Source organism: Trichechus manatus, unplaced genomic scaffold (assembly GCF_000243295.1).
Source record: "Trichechus manatus latirostris isolate Lorelei unplaced genomic scaffold, TriManLat1.0 scaffold00019, whole genome shotgun sequence".
Taxonomy (NCBI): Eukaryota; Metazoa; Chordata; class Mammalia; order Sirenia; family Trichechidae; genus Trichechus; species Trichechus manatus.
Window position 1 is genome coordinate 1938906 of NW_004443955.1, and position 23495 is coordinate 1962400.

The 23495-nt window shown below is 37.9% G+C and overlaps 1 protein-coding gene across 1 annotated transcript in view; it reads right to left on the minus strand.

Annotated features, from left to right (window-relative positions):
• Positions 1-4071: 4071 nt before the first annotated feature.
• The window catches only part of GABRG3 (gamma-aminobutyric acid type A receptor subunit gamma3), a 909494-nt gene continuing 890070 nt past the window's right edge, over positions 4072-23495 (minus strand). Inside the window, exons 7-10 of the mRNA XM_004372620.2 lie at positions 18668-18820; positions 9695-9891; positions 9333-9392; positions 4072-5015 (exon numbers count right to left, since the gene is read on the minus strand). Of these exons, the coding sequence (XP_004372677.1) occupies positions 4734-5015; positions 9333-9392; positions 9695-9891; positions 18668-18820 (692 nt within the window). The 3' untranslated portion in view covers positions 4072-4733. The remainder of the gene's footprint in view (positions 5016-9332; positions 9393-9694; positions 9892-18667; positions 18821-23495) is intronic.

A 23495-nucleotide genomic window follows, 5' to 3' on the forward strand; every position in this document is an offset into this window, starting at 1 on the left:
TTTTAACCAAAACATTGAAAATGTATTAGTAACTGATTGTTCATTGAATTTTTTAGCATTTATTTATTTAAACTTGCCTAAAATGTGACTAACTTTTATGTGAGCAGGGTAATAATAGATTTAAGGGATTTTATTAGCAACATTAAAAACCAAGACATCATACAACTTGAGGAAATTTTGAAAAAAAAACATCAATAAAAGGAAACACTTTCCCCGTTGACCTTCTTAGAACTAGGTCAGGCTTCTGTCCTAGAATTGCTAACTTGTAATCAAAAGATATTTTAAAAGAAGTAGAAACGCCCCACTCTATAGCCTTACAAAACTATCAGATTTTTTTTTTTTTAAATGGGATCTTTTTCTTCCAGAAATATTGAAAATAATGAATGGTTGGATTCTTATTCTATTATTTCAAGACACACGTATTTTCTCCCTATATGATAGAAATCTATTTTTATAATAAAAGGTTAATGAGGAGGGGTTAGAGATGAGGCCTGTCATTAATCCTAAGGCTGTTTTTTGTGTGTTTTGGCTGTGATTCTGCAATGAAGAACACGGACGTGGAGGTGCTGCCAAGCTAGACCTGAATATATCCTACAGATATGAGAAATTTGAGAAAAAGAAGCACGTATGGATTGCACACTTCCTCAATTTTGGGCGACTTGAAGAGGCTCAAAAGAAACTTGTGAATTTAACATTTACAGTGTGTTCATGTGATCACAATCTGTTTCTTTCTCCCTTGTTTCCAAACTCATTTCTAAATATTCTAAAAGTAAAGGCTGTGTTCTGAATCCCAGTACTGGTATGTTTCAGCCAAAACAGGGTTTAACATGGCAGTGTGTGTTCCTATCTGAATGCTTGTCCTAAATCATCATTAGCTGTTTTACAGAAACTGAGGATGAAATTTCATATGCATGCAGTTTATGAGCTCTCAGGAAAAGGACTCAGAAGTAATTACAAGATCATGTAGCAAATTCTAAAATGTTTTGTGTCTTGGAAGCACTGAAATGATAGAGCGATAAGAATAATTGAAACCAATTATAATTCTTCAAGTCTGCAAAGGAAATCACAGAAAGTTTCCTGTTATTGGGAGCCTAGATAAAAATGATCAAGGAATAGGAGGTTTTGTTTGTTTGTTTTTCTAGCCCTTTAAATAAAAAGTGCCCCATGGCTTTCTAATTGTGGCAAGCATTAGTTAGTCAAAATTGGGTTATTGATCACCCTTCTCTGCTCTCCAGAGTATGATGTTTTGCAAAGCAACAACACAACATGCCTAAAAACTTACTTGTACTAAAGCAAGATATCTCCAGGTGAAATGACTTTGGTGTAAAGGTTCTATATGGATGCCCATATCTCCATCACAAGGACTATCTTGCTGACTTGTAGATTGGACCCTAATTTCCCATATGTAGCCTGAAAATACTTTACTATTGAGGACAAATATTTTCTTAATTAAATAATCTATAAATTTTTTGTTTTAAATTGATTTGATATAAAATTAAGGAAGAGACTTTTTGGCGTATTAAGAAACAGATTCCTGTCTCCATCCGTTCATAAAAGGTTGCATAAAACCTGGCATGAACTGTAGCTGATTTGTGTATCTAGTAAGTTGCAGTGAAATGGAAAATCCTACAAGATGTGTAGTATCTGAGCTTTTTGTTTTCTATTAAGGCATGAGCTGGGTAAATTGGGGCAGTATTGGTGAGGACCAGAGTATATTCTAGTGGCATTGACAATTTTTGTTCAGGACTAGGGGACTTTCCAGGCTCTTTAGAGGCATTCTGTTCTAATTCAATTAATATGAAATATCTATTCTTCTACTCCATCCCCAAATGCTGTTTAAGAGAGTGGCAGTCACAGTTTTAAGTATGATCCACAGTGGTCAGAAATCTGGGATCCTTGTCAAAAGACTGAGCCATCATCTCCTTGGTTTAAAATATTTCTGAAAATGATGAACACAGTAAGCACCTTTGGAATGCAGATCACTCATAAACGTCCCTACAGCTGTAAAACCATCACCAACAATATTTCCAAATTATGCATGCAAAGGAAGCTGAGGCAGAGCTGGATGGACACGGTATCTGTGTGGAACAGTCTTGTAGCCGTGTTTTCCCACACATACCCTTGATAAACACAAAGACTGCTGCATCTCCCTCAGCTCTCTGCAGACATCTCATCTTCCTTCCACCAAGGGAAACATGTACATATGTAAATGAGCAGCTTAGCTCTGCAACTGTGCTTGGCAAGGGCCCTTCTATGTACTGTGGGCCACCCAGGCTCATCTCAGGGGCTGGCCCTGCATGGAGAGCTTGACTTAGGCAAGCCCCAGAGAAAAGGCCTTCCAGGTCTTTTAAATTAGACACTGCAGTGGGTAGATTGCTATATATGCAAGACTCCATCTATATTTTCTTAGTGAGTGTCTAGTATACTCTCTTGAGATGAAGGTTCCCCTTCATAGGAGAGGAACCATGAACTACTGCAGTTTGATCAGGTGGATAACTGATGTTAAGAAGAGAATTTTTGGATTCAGAAAACGCAGGGTATTAGTATATACATTTTACATGTATTATTTCACGAGACTTGTCAACAACAACAACCATGTCCAATGTTGTGTGGCTTCGAAACAAGAGGCACTGGTAAAATTGTTTCTAAGGTAAAACTTGGGCAAAATCTATGCTATAAAAATGTCTTTAGGTTATTTTCCTCACAAGAAGAGTTCCATTAGAAAATTTAACTCTCTCCAGCACTACTTTAAAACCTACCAGGTTGAAATTCTTCATATTATTAGAAATTATAAATTTGTGAAGTTGGAGGTTATATTTGAAGAAGACTCACCTTGAACCACCTGCCTTTTGACCACAGACCACTTCATCTGAGGTTGGGAGGGGCTGTGCATGCAGTGAAAGACAGAACTAGTATACTAGTACATGACATTCTCCAGTAAAGAAGAAATTTCATTGAACTCCAGATTTTAAACCTGCTCCTCCGCAGACATTTCTTGTAATTACTATTTTTTAAATTGGAATTGCTAAATAAAAGCCAATTGGCTAGTGACGCATGTAACTACTACCAAAGCAAAAGACAGGGAGTTGACAGAAGGAAAAACAAAGATCTGGAATGCCTCACACTCTCTGGACTCAGTCCTTGGATAACTGGGCTGATCCTGTGTCTGTATTTTTGCATACACTTGATGACCAACTATGTTAATAAGAAAAAACAAGTCTATATAGTTTAAATTTTTCTGGCCTCCTTTACTCCTACCCCCTTCTGGTCTAATGTGCTGTGTCTGGTATGCCGTGAAATCAGTATTTTTATATCCTTTCTCTGAATAGCATCTTACTTTTTTCTGAGTAATAATAATATGTAAAATAATTAATTAAAATAAAAATTTATGATTTCCAACCAAAATAATTCCATTTTTGTGTGAGAAAGGTGAGAAGCACAGAGGTTCTGGTCCCAAACTATTAGTTATTAGGAACCAAAACATTAATTTAGTTATTAGCAGTCAAAGGCCTACTAACTGGTAAGACGTTTTTTTCCCCCCCATCAGTGGTGGGAAACTTCAAAAAAGTCTTATGAAGTACATACATATTGGCATCCAGTTCTAACAAAGAAGTAATATCAAGAAGCAAGTTGGTTTTGTGTTACAAAAATATCAAAAGAGTAATAATTGTGAGGAATATTTTTCTTTGGGATTTTGCTGTATATCCATATTTCAAAGTATAAAATAATTTTTGTTCATCAAAATATATAATTGATGATAGCCATTACCCATTTTTTGCATCTAAAGTTAATTTGACTTGAAAATTAATATTCACTAAGAATTAAAAAAATTCTATCTACATTTCTTCCACACTCTGGTGTATGTTTTCAAGACAAAGGCTACATAAATCTCTTTGCAAGATGAAGATAACTATTGAACCCATGATAGCATAACATAAACTAGGCACATACTCTGGGGTTGAGACTTGGTCTAGTAAAATGCATCTCTTAAGCTAAAATGTTGTTGAACTAGTCCAAGGATCCAAAGTTCAAATACTGCTGACTTCAGTAGTTTGAAAGAAAGTAATAACCTTCTGATGTTCAGAGACAATCGACGTCTTTGATGTCAGCAAAATGAGAATTATGAAAATCATAATTTTTTCCTTAAATGGAAACTCTTGGATTGCACGTGTATACCCTTCCCAAGACTTGAGTGAGGCTAACTGCAGTGGTGTAGAGCAAAAGAGGCCACTGAGAGAGGAACTGGGGTCAAAACTCACTGAGGTTCCCTCCTGAGCACAGGGCACCAGGGAACATGGGGCTGAGATAGCCTGACTGCTTCCAGGCCACCAGGGATCAGGCACCTGGAGGCACCAGGTAAGGGTTGTAGGAGAACAGATACACAATGGGGTGGGGCCCGAGAAAGTTTCTCAGATGTTTGATTGCTTGTTTTACAGATTCTTTGCAAGGATAATTTGCAGCTGCTTCCAACATCCAAAAACTGTTCCTAAATATCACCAAGCTATAGATTCAGTAAGGATTAACAAGAATATCATTCTAAAACTTAAAGGGTGTGTGTGTGTGTCTGTGTGTGTGTGTGATACATAATAAAAATATTTGTCGGATACTTCCTATGATGCTCAAAGGTAACACAACTGAGCAGTGTTCATTGTAACTTGGGATTGGTCATTATGGTCTGGGGATGAGGGAAAGTAGAGAACTGTAGAGTATGAACTCATTGCTACGTGAGGCATTTAGAGATACAGGTATCCGATCCAATAGACCAAGTTAAAGAGCAGGAACGATGTAGGGAAAAAGACCCGAGAGTACGAGTCCAGCTCCAAGATGTCTATGTGAATACGCCCTTTTCTCCAGGATCCTGATTTACATTCTTCGTAGCAGCAGAAGAAGCTCTGGCAGTCTTTGCCATCCAGACACTCATAGACACAAGTGTCTTCAAACTCCTGCCAGTACATGGAATTGTTCAAAGTGATCATCGCAGGTGGGGGTGGCCTCATATCGAGGAGAGAGTAGTTCTGCAGGCAACAAGAACAATACAACAATAATCATGAAATGCAGTAAAATAGGCTGAGGTGTGACGAGTAGCAAGTGTGTATTATGTCCATCTACTAGATAAAAAAGATGAATAAGTGTGTCCACTCCCCACACATCTCCAACAGCTGAGAGTTGGTTAAGAATTTGCAAATCTCCTGGGAGAGAAATTGTATTGCAGTATTTAAAACTTGCATTTCTCAGAGTATTTGTGCAGGAGACTGAGAATATTTTCAAATGTGCATTAGCTATTTCAAATCCCTGTTCCCATGTTCTGCCTACGTTTCTGCTGATTTGTAGCAAATATTTACATATTATATTATTCTCCCTTAAACAATGTATATTTTTAAGTGTACAGAGGGAAAACAATTGGTATTTTCTTCTAATTAAATAGAAAAATTATGGTGTACAGGAATGATGAGAGACTCTTCCTGTTCCACATAAGTCAGGAGCATGTACGTATTCAAGTAAGTTTCTCCATGTGGGACAGCAAGACAGCACTGGCCACCTCGAGTGATCATCAAAAATGTGCACAATTGGAATGTTTTTTTTTCTACTTCCCAAGTGATCTTCCTAACAAGGAAAAGTCTATATAGACAATGCATATCATTCACTCATCAATGGCAGAAATCATTCTTAACATTGAGGAGTGGCTTCAGAGAGATGCACTGCCAACTCTTCAGGCAGCTGCTGAACTACAACCTACTATTAAATGGAGTCCCTGGGTGGCAAAAAACAGTTAAACCTTAGGCTGTTAACTGAAAATTTGGAGGTTTGAGTCCACCCAGGGGTGCCTCCAAAGAAAGACCTAGTAGTCTACTTCCCAAAAATCACAGCCATTGAAAGCCCTATGTAGCATAGTTTTACTCTGACACACGTACGGTTGTCATGAGTTGGAATCAGCTTCATGACAACTGGTTACCTATTGCATGGAAGTTTGTTAAGAGGATACATTTCTAAGTTTGGTTGAGTAATGGAAGATAAATAAAATCTATGTGACTTTCTGCTTGAGATTTTCTTTGTGTTAGTGAATGAAGACAGGGAGGGATGCAAGGGGAACTATGGAAGCAGATATCAAGGGGAGAAAGGGACACAGAACCCACTTCTTAGCTGGCTGGATGGTTAGCTCATTTGCGCAGAGAGAGCACAGTGTTGGGAAAGTGGCCACTCAGCACTCATTAGAAAGCATCATGTGGACCTCTTGTATTTTTACCAAGAACTATTCGTACAAGGGAACGTGGCGCCCATCTTCCCTCTACTTTTGGATCGAAGTTTGGTTCATACATTCATAGCTGTGTGGAGCCATAAGCCAGGGGTGAAGGCGGAAGTGTAGAGAACTCAGAGTCACTACTTGTAGCCTTTTGGTACATCTTTTGAAATGTTCCTCAATGGCCACTCTAGGGTGGATATTCGTATAAGTGAGAGAGTGAAATACCTGCATGTGGGGAGAAACCTAACCTGCTCACTGTGTATCACTCCCTCCTTGAAGGCCACCGGCCATCTACCTTCCTCTATGATTCTGGTGAAAGGACAGGGGTAGGGCCCTGCCATCCCTGCAGCTCTAATATACATACTTCTCTAGATGAAGGCTTCTAAGACCCAAGTGTGTGTAACAGTCACCAGGACTTTCTTCAAGGCCATTCAATTTTCTGTCTTTTAAAAAACATTCTAGTTTTGTAGAGATTTTTCTTTTCTCTATGTTAAAAGAATTTTCTTCTCCTCAGCAGCATCATTCCTACACCAAAGACGTTCCCCTTTCCCTCAGCTCCCAGGCCCTGGCAGCATGGTCATAGGCTCTTAGGCCAGGTGACTGCTCTGGCCTGTTACTCAGAACCCCTCCCACCACGCTTCAGTGTGTGGCTACTCAGAAGCATAAACTGGCAAAATCTGTATGTTCTCTGTGGTATCCACAGCTATAAATGTGGTTTACCCACTAACCTGCTGTCAGAACTACAAGGATAAACAGTTGAGAGTATAGATTACTACTGAGCCACCTTATCAGAGCAATTTAAATGCACTAAATATAAGGTACTGATTTACCAGTTGATATGGAGTCAATTCCTACTCATGGAACCCTATGTGTGTCATAGTAAAACTGTGCTCCATAGGGTTTTCAATGCTGATTTTTCAGAAGTAGATCACCAGACCTTCCTGCCAAGGTGCCTCTGGGTAGACTTGAACCTCCGATCTTTTGGTTAGCAGTTGAGTGCGTTAACCATCCATCACCCAGGGACTTCATAGGTACTGACTAGCAGTTAGAAAACCACCTATGATGTATGGGTGGGTATTATGGATTGAATTGTGTTTCCCCAAAATGTGTGTAAACTTGGCTAGGCCACGATTCCCAGTATTGTGTAATTGTCCACCATTTTATCATCTGATGTGACGTTCCTACGTGTTGCAAATCCTACCTCTATGATGTTAATGAGGTGGAATGAGCAGCAGTTATGTCAGTGAGGCAGGACTCAGTCTACAAGATTAGTTTGTGTCTTAAGTCAATCTCTTTTGAGATATAAAAGAGAGAAGAAAACAGAGACGGGGGACCTCATACCACCAAGAAACAAGAGCCAGGAGAATAGCATATCCTTTGCTCCTGAGGTCCCTGTGCTGAGAAGCACCTAGACCAGGGGGGAGACTGTGACAAGGACCTTCCTCCAGAGCCAACACAGAGAAAAAGCCTTCCTCTGGCACGGACACCCTGAATTCAGACTTCTAGCCTACTAGACTGTGAGACAATAAACTTCTGTTTGTTAAAGCCATCCACTGGTGGTATTTCTGTTAATAGCAGCACTAGATAACTAAGACAGTGGGCACATGGCATTTGGAAAAATTGCTGTTGTTAGTTGCGTTTGAGTCGATTCCGACTCATGGCGATCCTGTGTAAAATTAGTGATTCGATATGTATAAAGGGAATAAAAGTCCTGATTATACATAAAAGTTGTTATGTGATAAAAATGCAGTTCACATCAATGAGTTAAATTTAAATTACTCAACTTTTCAATAGTTAGATTCCTACCTCACACCATGTGCTAAAAATACAGATGAATTAATAATTAAAATGTAACAAAACTTTAAAAGCTAGAAAACTATGGTCAACATTTATGTGACTTAATTTCTCCATACTTTAGTTTCCTCATCTGTAGAATGTGTTGTTGTGAGGACAATATGAGTTGATGTGGGAAAGCACTTAGAACCATGTAAGTGCTCAAAAGATGTTGAGGGTGAGTTACTTCATTCTGAAGGCAGAGGAGATCTTCATAAGCAGGACACAGAGGCAAAAACCACAAAAGGAAAAGACTGGTAAACTTGACTACATAAAACCAGTTGTGCTCTTGGGGAAAGGCACAAGGAAGAACACAGACAACATTGTCAACGAAAGCTGGAATAAAAACTACACAACAAAAGACAGGTTAACATCCTTAATACATGCAATGTATGATTATATAGATAAAATATATTGCATAAAATAGAATATACATAATGTGCAACATGTAAATAACTGGCAGATTGCTACTTTAAAAGACAGTAAAAAGCAATTCATGGAAACATAAATGCAAATAAAAAAGTAAAAATATTTAACGTCATCAATACTCAAAGAAATGCCATTGGGAGCAGTCTGTAGTGCCGTTTTTCTGTTTTGCCTTCAAACCAACACAGGGAGATTTTTGAGGGGTGGGTGTCCTGGCACTGCTAATGGAGCTCATGGAATGCCATTTGCCAATGATCATGCAAACCGCTTGACTCAGCATTCTCCTTCAAGAAAATTACACTTAGTAAATAACCACAGATGTGTACAAAACTATAGTTATAAGAATGTGTATTCAAGTGAAATGTCATGGATAGGCCCAATACCCAAGCCAGGTTAATTTTAATTAAATATTTGCTTGTGCATTAATCAAGAGCATATGAGGCAATCATTAAAAAGATGCTATAAAATAATATTATGACACAGAAACCTATTCATATTTTTCAGTTACAAAAACAAATTGTAAAACAATGCATAAGTCAAGATTTACTTTATCTAAAATATATTCATATATATTATTTAAATGTCTAGAAGAAATTAGAAATATATATACCATACACTAATCCCTGGGTGGAAGGATTATGATTATCTCCTCTATTTTTCAAATTTTCTATGTTGGGAATTAAAAAAAAAAGTAAATACATTTTTAAGGGAGTACTTGCATTACTCATTGGTCTTCAATACATGCATACATAAACAGTAACATATCTTTAAAATGAAATCTTAGATTAGTAGAAGTTCTCAGAAATATTTGCACCTGTAATGCTATACATACGGAGGGCGCTTGTAGGTTTATTCGCTCATGAATCCGTTTTGAGGAATCCGGATGCAATAACTACAAGAAAGGCAGAAAAAAGTGGTTAGAAAACTGCCATGAAAGTCTGTGCATCACTCTGCACTAAAATAATCTTTAAAGGATGACTAAACTCATTCCATCGCTGGTAGGTTAGGCTGAACAGAGGTTGAAGGCTCACATTCATGTCTTCTAAAAATCTGTCCTATGTCTTAAAGTCTATATATTTATATTTTTACAAAGTTCTTAAAAATAAAAGTGCATCTAAACGCAATGCATTTATCTCAAAACTATCCACTATCCTCGCATTGTCCCCCCAGAATATCTTTGCTACTGCAACTCACAGATGTTTTCTTCTTAGTGGTCGTTGGTTTTCTACAACTCGAATAGTAGTTAAGAGTGGCGTACTCCATCAGAGCGGCAAAGACAAACAAGAAGCACACGGTCACAAAGAGGTCCATGGCGGTCACATAGGACACTCGGGGCAAGGACTTCCTTGCTATGGTGCTTAGGGTGGTCATGGTCAGTACTGTGGTGATGCCTGCAAAGGGGACATTTATAAAGTTGTAAAAGGAAGCAAAGCAGAATAAACATAACAAAAGATCACCTACAATCGCTCTACTCCAACACAGCTGTTTTATTTTTGCATGAATTCTTCTTCATATTACATACTTAATTTAATATTACTTTTATTAATTTTAATGTCTGTGCAATTTTGTAAGCAACTTTTTAATAAGATTTCTTATCATTGTCTTCATAATATTAAAATATCTGAATCAACTTTACACCTCCAATGTATTCAGTCATTCTCCTATTTTTGTATGTTTTGTCTTTTAAATACATATTTAATAGAGATACCATTTATAGTCCACCTGTACATTCCCTGGAGTCCCTGGGCAGTGAAAACAGTTAAGGGCTCAACTACTAACTGGAATGTTGGCAGTTTCAACTCACCAAGAGGCACCTTGGAAGAAAGGTCTGGTGATCTGCTTCTGAAAGGTCCTAGCCTTGAAAATCCTATGGAGCAGTTCTACTCTGCAGACGTGGGGTTGCCATGAGTCAGAATTGACTTGATGACAACTTTTTTTGTTTTGGTTGTATGCATTCCATGCTTTTAGACATCTCACACTTTCATACATAGTTTTCTTCTGCCTAGATGAACCCCTTTCATTCTTCCTTCTCCTCCCATATCCAATCTGTAACCCCCTCCATTCTTCCCCACACAGCTTAAGCACCGCTCCTTCTGAGGTTCCTCACCTGACAGCACCTCAGGCAGAGTTGATAACTTGAGCATCTCACTATCAGTGGACCTTCTATGACCCTTGTTTTTTGCATCATCTCAGAGAATTGATTATATCTTTGCATGTTTGTATCCCCAAAAACATCATGTGGCCAACAAGAGCAAATCTGTACCTTGCTCATCTGTGTTTACCTGTCACCTAGAATAGTGCCCAGCACACTTTAGGCATTTAATGAATGGTTTGCAATGAATGAATTCATGAACTAATTAATTAATAATACTCAGTGTTGGTCTGACTTTGTTTCAAATTTGCAAGTCAGCAGTAAAGATTTAATCAGAGACTGAAAGAGATTTAGAAAGGAGACATACATATGTTGGGACAGTTTAGAAGGAAAAATAAACGAGAAAAGGAATGGAGATTATTGAACATGAAGAAGAATTGATATGTACTGTGTATATAGATGGAGCCCTGGTGGTGTAGTGGTTAAGCATTTGGCTGCTAACCAAAAGGTCAGCAATCTGAATTCACCAGCCACTCCTTGGAAACCCAATGAGACAGTTCTACTCTGTCCTATAGGGTCGCTGAGTTAGAATTCACTTGACAGCAGTAGGTTTGGTTTTTGGTATTTTGGTGTATATAGATATGTTTTATCCAGTCTAATAATCTATGTTAACTAAAATGTTTAGTTCATTAACATCCAACTTGATGGCAACTAACAATAACACAACAACAGCATTTCATGTAATTTATGATATGTTTGTGTTTAATTCTACCGTGAAATTTTGTGCTTTCCCCTTGTGGCTTCTCTTTCTCTTTCTATAACATGTACTCTAGGAATCACAATATGCATACTTAATTTATCAAATTTAAAATAAATAAAAATCTTCAATCCCTCAACCATAAGGATTTCAAAACACATTAATGCCACTTACCTTTCCCCCTATTAATATACTATTATGTTGTATATTTTAATTTTATTTTATAAAAGATCGTCAGTCTGAATCTACCAGCTGCTCTTTGGAAACCCTGTAGGGCAGTTCCACCCTGTCCTATAGGGCTGCTGTGAGTTGGAATCGACTTGACAGAAATGGGGTTGGTTTTTTGGTTTTAACCCTACCATATGATGCTATTATTGTGTTCTCTAAAAAATTTTAATTTTTTCTATGTATTTACTACATTATTTGCCAGAGTTTTATTTTTTATAACCCGTAAATGGGGATTGGATTTATCATATACTTCTTTTTAACTTTATTGTAATTATCATACTGTTATCCTTCCTTAATACATAAAGGTGATATATTAAGTTGCAGATTCCCTAATATTAACCAAAATTCCCACTCCTAGAATTTCCTGTTTATTTCTGTGAATGCTCAACTTGGGCAAGACTTGTTTCTTAATATTTGTATAGGATAGTTGTATTTATGTTTTTATGAGTGAGTTTGGCTCATAACATTCCTTTTTAGTGCCCTTATCTGGAAGAAGTTCATATGTAGGAAGTTTATACTGTTCTCATTGAACTAATTTAATTCTTTTATTTATTATTTGAAAATATGTATGGATTTGTCCTTCAAAGTTTGGTAGAATTTAACTAGAAAACCATATAAGACTAATTTTTTTATGTGAAGATTTTAATCTATGTATGTAATTTCATAAATTATTATAGTACTATTTATGCTTTATATTTCTTCTTGCATTAAATGATAAATAATATTTAAGTCTCCAATTATATTGGCATAGAGCTATAATTATGGTCTTTTTGTCATTTTTAGTATGATTTATTAGTGTCTTTACCCTTAATCTCATTAGTTTGTCTATTTCTTCTCAAAGAACTACTTTTGTCACATTAAATAAATTACAAGTAGCACAACAAAATCAATAAAGCAGAATGAAAAAGTATGAGACAGTTATAAGAAAGATACCAAAAATAGCCAAACCAGCTGCTGTTGGGTCAATTCTGACATATGGCAACCCCATGAGTGTCAGAGTAGAACTGTGCTCCATAGGGTTTATGATGACTGATTTTTTGGAAGTAGATTGCCAGGCCTTTCTTCAGAGGCACCTTTGGGTCATCTCAAACCTCCAGCCTTTTCGTTAGCAGCTGAACAAGTTAATCTTCTGCACCAACCTCCCCCGCCAAAAAAAATACCAAACCTTTTGCCACCAAGGCACTTCTGATTTATGGAAGCCCTACGTGTTACAGACTAGAACTGCCTCATAGGGTTTTCTTGGCTGTAATCTTTATGGAAGCCGATCACCAGGCTTTCCCGGTACTGCTGGGTGAGTTTGAGCCCCCAAACTTTAGGTTGGTAGTCGAGTGCAAACCAGGGACTCCATAATAAAGATAGAATCAGAAGTGAAAAAGAAACAAAGACCAACAACATTTGAGAACCTAGTAAGTCTTGCAGGTAACAAGATTACGGTTCTCTTTTACGAAGGCTCACAAGGCCAATGACTACGGTCTATTTGACAGAGAATTAAGGGAACATGTCATAGAAAGTATTATATTAGGTAATGAATTGGGAAGATTTGGAAAAAAAGAGGAAATTGACAGGAAGGATACTTACAGAAAATGGAGGCCCTCTAAGCCTCTATATAAGTTCTTCTCTGGAATGATATACTAACATATCTATATTCTGAAAGTTAAATGAAAACAATGGAGCATATGTGTGAACGTCATCTGAGTATCTGATTGACAATACTAGCCTGGAAGTACAAGGACAGCATGAGCCAACACATTACTTTTAAGTAGACTAGCATTACTTTTCTTTCCATGCTACCACTTTAATAATAGAAAAAAAAATCCTAATTTTGATAAAGGTATTGAGCTAGCAAAAAATAAATTTCATACTATGATGGTATGATGCCTTCAAACACTTGGTTGACAGGTTAATTACTGTGTAAAACATTGAAAACATTTAACTATGTTTTAAAATACAAAATAGTGTTAATTCTCTAATTGTTAAAATACAGATTACTGTTTTCATGAATATAAACTTCAGCTGTGCTTCCCTTGTGTAGGATGCATGGATAAGAACCAGTAATACTTCATTTAATATGTTCTTGGATTAAGAGTGGAATCTGTTTACTAATGAGTCTTCTATAAATATATTTGGAATAAAATAAAAATATGGTATTGACATACCAAACATGTCTTGATGTAATGAATCCTGAATTAAGGCAATTTTCTGTTTTTGCAGCGAGAGCATGCCATAAGAGAGAATTATTTTCACATCAAATAGTTAAATGTACATTTATAAATATTAATTTTTATATGTGATTCCAAACCCATAGCTGTCCAGTTAATTCCAACTCATAATGACTGTATAGGACAGAATAGAACTGCCCCATAGAGTTTCCACATCTGTAATCTTTATAAAGCAGACCGCCACATCTTTTTTCCGTGGAGTGACTGATGGATTTGAACCACTGACCTACATATAATAATGTAGTTTATGAGATTTTTAAATTAATTTTATTACTTTTCTGACTAAAATTTCAGGAAACATATATTGAAACTTTTCATTTTGTTCTCACAAAAGCCGATTTTTTTAAAGTATTTAAGCCAGTGTTACAAGAATTATAAGTCTTTGCTTTCACCCAAGTTTTCAGATAAAAATATTTTGTATTTGAATATTATAGTAAAACAGGAAAATATATCCCAATATATGCAATATATGTATCTATGTAATGGTACATGTGGACAGACTTTCTTTTTTTTTAAACCCTTCCTACAGGTGTATATGTGAGATTATCACAACATAACAACATATCATATTGATTTGAAACTGATCATTAAAAGTGTTGTTTACAATGGCAGTCAACCTTTGTAACTGAGGTCATAACGCCAAGATTAATTACTAAATTTGTGATAACATCTTTGCCTGTGAATTTACTAATCTTATCATTTATCTTCTATAAGCATCTAAAACTTCTCTCACTCAAACAGTACTTTGCTGTTGAATAAACAAACAAAAAAATCCAAACAGTAAAAAAACAAACACAGAGAAAGCACAATGCAATTGAGAGACTTTGCAAGGATTTGAAATTGCGGTAGCTTCCTCTTTTCTGAAAGAAAACTTTTTGGGAAAATAAACCTCTATATGTGGTTATAAGCAGTGTATCTGTGTTCACAAATAAAAATATTGAAAGTTAGGTATAATTTCCATCATAAAGAAAAGTGATGTAAAAAATGCTGCACAATTTTAAAACCACTGAAAAGTAATGATTTCTTAATAGGACTTCCAGAGCCAGAGGAAAGTTTATGAAACTACTTTGAGTCATAAGTGTGTGAACCGCAGCTGAAAAGAATGATCATTTTCTTACTCGCTGGTAAAAGTGCTATATACCAGCAGCGCATCTTTTATTGACAGACTATTTTTACTAACCACCATGCGTCTGTCAGTTCGTTGTACTGTGGTGGCCTGCATGTTGTTGTGATACTGGAAGCTATGCCACCAGTATTTCAAATATCAACAGGATCACCCTTGGTGGGCAGGTTTCAATGGCGCTTCCAGACTAAGACAGACTAGGAAAAAGGACCTGGTAGTCTACTTCTGAAAAAATTGGCCAGTAAAACCTTATGAATAGCAGTGAAACATTGTCTGATATAGTGCCAGAAGATGAGCCCCTCAGGTTGGAAGGCACGACTAGGGAAGAGCTGCCTCCTCAAAGTAGAGTCCACCTTAATGACGTGGATGGAGTCAAACTTTCGGGATCTTCATTTGCTGATGAGGCATGATTCAAAATGAGAAGAAACAGCTGTAAACAGTAATAGTTAGAATGTGGAATGCAGTAAGTATGAATCTGGGAAAATTGTAAGTTGTAAAATATGAAATGGAATGCATAAAGATTGATACCTTAGGCATTAGTGAGCTAAAATAGACTGGTATTGGCCATTTTGAATCAGACAATCATATGGTCTACCATGCCAGAAATGACAAATTGAAGAGGAACAGTGTCATGTTCATCCTCAAAAAGAACATTTCAAGGTCTATCCTGAAGTACAACATTGTCGGTGATAGGAAAATATCCATAAACCTACAAGGAAGACCAGTTTATAAGAGTATTATTCAAATTTACACACCAACCACTAATGCCAAAGATGAGGAAATTGAAGATTTTTACCAACTTTTGCAGTCTGAAATCGATCAAACATGCAGTTAAGATGCATTGAAAATTATTGATGATTGGAATGTGAACGTTGGAAATGAAGAAGAATTGGTAGTTGGAAAATATGGCCTTGGTGATAGAAACGATGCTGGAAATGGTATGATAGAATTTTACAAAACCAACAACTTCTTCATTGCAAGTAACTTTTTTAACAACATAAATGGAGACTATACATGTGGACCTCACTGGATGGAAAACACAGGAATAAAAATGACTGCATCTGTGGAAAGACACAATGGAAAAGCTCAATATTATCAGTCAGAACAAGGCCAGGGGTCGACTGTGGAACCAACCATCAATTGCTCATATGCAAGTTAAAGCTGAAGAAAAGTAAAATAAGTCCACGAAAGCCAAAAAATGACCTTGAGTATATCCCACCTGAATTTGGAGAGCATCTCAAGAATAGATTTTATGCATTGAACACTGAAGAGCAGACGAGTTGTGGGAAGACATCAAGGACATCATATACGAAGGAAGCAAAAGATCATTAAAAAGACAGGAAAGGAAGAAAAGACCAAAATGGATGTCAGAAGAGACTCTGAAACTTGCACTTAGACATTGAGTAGCTAAAGTGAACGGAATAAATGATGAAGCAAAAGAGCTGAAGAGAAGATTTCAAAGGGCAGCTTCAGAAGACAAAGTAAAATATGAAAATGAAATATACAAAGAACTGGAGTTAGAAAACCGAAAGGGAAGAACACGCTTAGCATTTCTCAAGCTGTAAGAACTGAAGAAAAATTCAAGCCTTGAGTGGCAATTTTGAAGGATTTTATGGGAAAAATATTGAATGACATAGACAGCATCAAAAGCAGATGGAAGGCATACACAGAGTCAATATACCAAAAATAATTGATCAACGTTTAACCATTTCAGGAGGTATCATATGATCAAGAACCAATGGTACTGAAGGAAGAAATCCAAGCTGCACTGAAGATAATGGTGAAAATCAAGGGTCCAGGAATTGACAGAATACCAGGTGAGACATTTCAACAAACAGATGCAGCCCTGGAGGCACTCATTTGTCTATGCCAAGAAATTTGGAAGACAGCTACCTGGCCAACCAACTGGAAGAGATCTATATTGGTGTCCGTTACAAAGAAAGGTGATCCAATATAACGTGTAAATTATCGAACAATATCAATATCACACCCAAGTAGAATTTTGCTGAAGATCATTCAAAAGTGGTTACAGAAGTACATTGATAGGGAACTGCCAGAAAATTTAAGCTGGACTCAGAAGAGGATGTGAAATGAGGGCTATCATTGTTGATGTGAGATGGATCTTGGCTGAAAGCAGAGATTGCCAGAAAGATATTTACCTGTGTTTTATTGACTATGCAAAGGCATTTGACTGTGTGGATCATAACAAATTATGGATAACATTGCAAAAATGGGAATTCCAGAATACTTAATTTTGCTCATGAGGAACCTGTACATAGACCAAGGGGCAGTTGTTTGAATAGAACAAGGGGATACTACCTGGTTTAAATTCAAGAAAGGCATGTGCCAGGGTTTCATCTTTTCACCAAATTTATTCAATCTGTATACTTGACCAAATAATCCTAGAAGCTGGACTATATGAATAAAAACGTAGCATCAGGATTGGTGGAAGTCTTACTAACAACCCGTGATCTGAAGATGACAGAATCTTGCTTGCTGAAAGCAAAGAGGGCTTGAAGCATTTACTGATGAAGATCCAAGACTACATACAGCCTTCAGTATGGAGTACACCTAAACATAAAGAAAACAAAAATCCTCACAACTGGACCAATATAAGCAACATCATGATAACTGGAGAAAAGATTGGCCTTGTCAATAATTTCATTTTACTTGGATCCACAATCAACATCCATGGAAGCAGCAGTCAGGAAATCAAATGATGTTTTGCACTGGGAAAATCTGCTGCAAAAGACCTCTTTAAAGGGTCAAAAAGCAAAGCTGTCACTTTGAGGACTATGATGTGCCTGACCCAAGCCATGGTATTTTCAATTGCCTTATATGCACACAGAAGCTGGAAAATGAATAAGGAAGACTGAAGAATTAATACTTTTTAATTTGGTTTTGGTGAAGAGTATTGAATATACCATGCAATGCCAGAAGAACTAACAAGTCTGTCTTGGAAGAAATACAGCCAGAGTGCTCCTTGGAAGCAAGGATGGTGAGACTTCATCTCATGTACTTTTGACGTATTATCAGGAGGGACTAGTCCCTGGAGAAGGACATTATACTTGGTAAAGTAGAGGGTCATCAAAAAAGAGGAAGACCCTAGACGAGATGGACTGTCACAGTGGCTGCAACAATGGGCTCAAACATAATAATGATTGTAAGGATGGCACAGGACTGGGCAGTGTTTCCTTCTGTTGTACACAGAGTCACTATGAGTTGGAATTGACTTGATGGCACCTAACAACAGCAACATATTTTTACTAACATTGTAAAACATTCAGTACTCAAATGTGTATGGTAAGCACTGTGTCCTTACTAACATAGTGAGACTTTTGAACATGGTAGGTTCCGGGACTTGCCAAAATTTGTGTGATGACATTAGCCCTAGAACATAGTATCAGGTGAAGCAATTGGCTTATTCTGAATCCTTAACCCCATCTTAATTCCATCACCAGAAAGACAAGCTAATTGGATGATTGAAAAAAGAAAGTTTTAAATACGGATCAAGTAGCCCTCAAATCAGATCAACTACATTTGAAATAAGTCTCTTCAGCTGAAAGTATTTTTATGAATGGTTAAAGCAAATGACTGTTAACCCAAAGGTTGGTGGCTGGAAACCACTAGCAGCTCCCTGGGAAAAAGATGTGGCAGTCTGCTTCCGTAGAGATTTACAGCCTTGGAAATCCTATGGGGTTTATATTAAAATTACAAAAATTCGTAGTAAAGCTATTTGGAAACTCACCTAATGCTGTTCTTGCTGGTGTAGCATCTTTTTTGATCCAAAAAGACACCCAGGATAGCACCACAGTCAGTATACAGGGAATGTATGTCTGAATAGTGAAGTATCCCATTCTTCTACTCAGTTCAAAATATATAGTCATGACAACATAATCACCTGTAATAAAATATTGTCAAAATTAAGACAACTTTCTTGGGTAAAAATAATAATAATTTTAGAAATTCTTTACAACTTATTTTGTTAAATGGATGACTTGGATAAAAATGTACAACTATAATATCAAATCAGGAAAATGATCAAAATGCTGATGTTCCTAAATTTTATTTTTGTAGTATCCATGGCTTTGTAAGGCATTTTACAGGTGAGATACCAAAGGACCCCTAGTGGCACAGTGGTTAAGGACTCAGCTGCTAACCAAAAGGTAGGTGATTCAAACCTACCAGCCACTCCTCAGGAGAAAGTGGCAGTCTGCTTGGGTAAAGATTTACAGCCCTGGAAACACTACGGGGCAGTTCTAGTCTGTCCTATAGGGTCCCTATGAGTCAGAATTGACTTCAAAGCAATAGGTTTGGTTTTTTTGTTTGTTTGTTTGTTTGTTTTGGGAGACATCAAAGAAAGAGTGTGGATTGGCAGAGGAGACAAACACAACCATCTACTCCATGAGGGTCAGGACCAAGAGCCTTTCCGGCTGAGTAACAGATAACAAACTCTACTCTAGAAGAGATACAGTGCCATATCAAGGAATTCCTTCAATAGTAAGAGGTATTATATCACACATGGACTTGTGCAACAGTTTTCTATTTTTATTTTGTTATGTCATGAATTTTAGCCTATCAGCTTTGTACTTTATGCTTTATTTAACATTTTTATATTTATCATGTTCATCCCTGCCTCTGGCACTTAGGCTGTGCCAACCCAGAAACTGAAGTACTCATCTTATGGCATTCTTTTCCCTCCTATTAAAACAAACCGCACCATGAAGGTGTTGGAAACAACAAAGATGTTACTAGAGGGTCCCTAAAATTCCCTGGGGGCAAGGGATGGAGAGTGGTGTGGTGGGATGCTCATTACGCTGACTACATTAATAACACTTTGACTCAGGTTTTGTTAGTGTTTGTAAAGAGGAATTACAAAAATGTTTTCAAACATCACAATGCACTAGTTAGGGCTTTTGTTTGAGTTAGTAACAGAAATTCATTTTAGAGCTGCCTTTGCTTAGGCAAAAATTGCATTTTTTTTTCTTCAAATACAGAGTTCTCTTATGCACTTGAAGGATGTATTGTGTTAGTGAGCTGTGGTGTAAGCAGGAGTACTCTTGGGCAGTGTACACAGGTAGGGCCAAGCCCCAAGCAGACATCCTTCCATTCCATTTCTCAGTCCGCTTCTCCAGGCTACTTGCTCCATGCTTTCCTACTCAGGCAGGCTTCTGTCACAGAGTAGTAATGACAATGATGGTTATTATACATGATGACTCCAGTGATAACCTAGAACATTTAGTTTTTGCTGGACATACACTATGTGCTAGGAGTTTTTCCTAAACTCTTTTATCAAGCGTACAGAGAGATTAAGTAACCTCTTCAAAGTTATACAAGTAGTGAGTGGCCAACTGGCATGCTGACCCAAGAGTCTGTCTTCAGAGCCTGCAGGGACCTCGGCTGCTATTAGCATCCAAATTCTTTATCTGGTAGTTCCCTCCACCAGAGAGACAATGACATTCATTTCTTCTCTCTAATTCTAAGTTCACATTCTCAGAAGGATGCTGACATGCTCAGTTTGGAACAAGTGCTTGTCTTTCGATCAGTCAAATACAGCCAAGGATGTGGGACACTACCATGAGCTTATCTTGGTTGGGTGCTCTCCCTTGGGCAAATCAACTTCAACTAAGGCTGGTTCACATTAGAAAATGGCAGATCCCACAGTGGTCTTGAAAGGAGGGGCAGTTCCCAGAAGAGAGGGCTTTGTTCCCGAAGACAGGTTGCTAGGCATCCAGAGATAACAGAGGTTATCCCTGGTCGGTAGGAAGGTTCTTGCCCAAGTCTTTCCTTCCAGGCTGTGCCAGAATGCTCACCGACCTTTCCACAGTAGTACCAGTAGTGCATGGCCTCAGGTAGCCTTTACAGCAAACACGTAACAATTGAAACAGCGACCAAAGAAAGGTCTTAGCTAATTAACGGAAGTGCCAGGATTTGAACCCAAGTTTGCATGGCTCTAAACCTCCTTAACCTCATCAGCCATGGCACTCATGTGGAAGTGAAGCAGGAGTAGTCAGGGGCCACAATCTGGGGCCTGATTCTATAGCACAGCTGGCTCTTGGTGAGGTCCTGGATATACCAGAAAAGTGGTCCCAGCAAGCACCACAGTCCTTGTTCTCCAGCGTCCACAGGAAATAGGACCATGGCCAAGCCAGAGACACACGATGTGTTCTTCCAACTCTACTGTCCCCGACAAGAGAAGAGACGCATAACAAATAATCTATAGGTCATGCGTATGTTACATTGGTCATGTAGTTCTAGGACACTTAAGTGAAAAAAACACGTTCCTTCTACCTGCTCCTCCTTCCAGCGCACACCCACCCACCCACATGCGCACATTTACACTCACAGATGCTCACTCATGCGTGGACCCAGCCCACTCCACCTTGAGTGAGAAGTCCCAGCTCCCCACATATGAAGTTGTGGGGCCTGCCTTCCCTCCCTGTCCCTGCTTCGCCTGCAGCCTCCTGCATGCAATTCACAGGCTGTCCTGAAAAGATCCTTGGGCTCAGTCAGAGAGGAAATGAGCAGCTTCTCTTTTACCCATCTAGGTAGAAAAGCCATGTTGTGCCTGGTGGAATTATAAGATCAAGCATCTTTTTGCAAGTTGTTCGTTTTGTGATTCTTTGAGCAAATACTATGTTCCTTCTCATTGGATGTAGAAAGAGAAATAAGGTACAGACTATTCCCTCAAGTTTAGGGTCTAGCCACATCTTTCATAATTTGTTCAGTGTTGTTCCTGGGTATACCATTTCAAAACCATCACTTACTCCATGTCATAGAAGAAGTCCTCATTTCTTTTCTTTTTTCTTTCTTTATTTTTGATTTTTTGTGTATTAGGTAAAAGTTTACGGTGCAAACTAGTTTCTCATTCAAAAATTTATACACGTACTGTTTTGTGACATTGGTTGCAATCCCCACAATGTATCAGCACTCTCTCCTTTCCCTTTCCACCCTAGGTTCCCTGCATCTAATTGTCCAGTTTTCCTGTCCCTTCCTGCCTTCTCATCTTTGCTTTTGGACAGATGTTGCCCATTTGGTCTCCTATACTTGATTGAACAAAGAAGGACGTTCCTCATGTGTGTTGTTTGTTTTATAGGCCGGTCTAATCCTTGGCTGAAAGGTAGACTTCAGGAGTCGCTTCAGTTCTGAGTTAGCAGGGTGTCTGGGGCCCATAGTCTCAGAGGTTCCTTCAGTCTCTGTCAGACATGTAAGTCTAGTCTTTTCTTGTGAATTTGAATTTTGTTCTATGTTTTTCTTCTGCTCTGTCAAGTACCCTCTATTGTGATCCCTGTCAGAGTGGTTGGTGGTGGTAGCCTGGTGCCATCTAGTTCTTCTGGGCTCAGGCTGGCAGATGCTGCGGTTCATATGGTCCATTAGTCCTTTGGACTAATAATTTCCTCATGTCTTTAGTTTTCTTTGTTCTCCTTTGCTCCGAATGTGATGGGACCAATAGATGCACCTTAGGTGGCTGCTTGCAAGCTTTTAAAATCCCAGACACTACTCACTAAAGGAGGATGTAGAACATTTTCTTTATGAACTATGTTATGCCAATTGACTTAGATGTCCCCCGAGACCATGATCCCCAACCCTCAGACCCAATTACTCAGTCCCTCAAGGTGTCTGGATGTGTCTAGGAAGCCTCTATGACTTTGCCTCGGTCAAGTTGTGCTGACTTTGCCTGTATTGTGTGTTGTCTTTCCCTTCACCAAAGTTAATACTTGTCTACTATCTAGTTAGTGATTTCCCCTCCTCTGCTCCCCCAGGTAGTAACCATTAAAGATTTTTTTTTTTCTGTATGGAAATCTTTTCTTGTTTTTTTTTATAATAGTGGTCTCATACAATATTTGTCCTTTTGTGATTGACTTATTTCACTCTGCATAATGCCCTCCAGATTCGTCCATGTTGTGCCATGTTTCATGGATTCATTATTGTTCTTCATCTTCGCTTAGTATTCCATTGTATGTGTGTACTATAATTTATCCATTCATTTGTTGATGGGCACTTATGTTGTTTCCAACTTTTTGCTATTATGAATAATGTTACAGTGAACATGTCGATTCTTGTGATGGCTCTTAGTTCTCTAGGATATATTCCTAGGAGTGGGATTACTGAATCATGTGGTATTTCTAGCTCTAGCTTTTCAAGGAGGCACCATATCATTTTCCATAGTGGTTGTACCATTTTACATTCCCACCATCAGTGCATAAGAATTCCAGTCTCCCCGCAACGTTTCCAACATTTGTTGTTTTCTGGTTTTTTGATTAGTGCCAGTAATGTCAAAGTGAGATAGTATCTCACTGTAGTTTTTGGTTGTATTTCTCTAATGGCTAACGATTGTATTTCCTCATGTGTCTGTCAGCCGCTTGAGTGTCTTCTTCCGTGAAGTGTCTGTTCATATCCTTTGCCAATTTTTTTGATTGGATTATTTGTCTTTTTGTTGTTGAGGTGTTGAAGTATTCTATAGATTTTAGAGATTAGACCCTTGTCAGATACATCACAGCCAATTTTTTTCCCCCATTTTGCAGGTTCTTTTTATACTCTCGTAGTGAAGTCTTTTGATGAGCATAAGTGTTTAA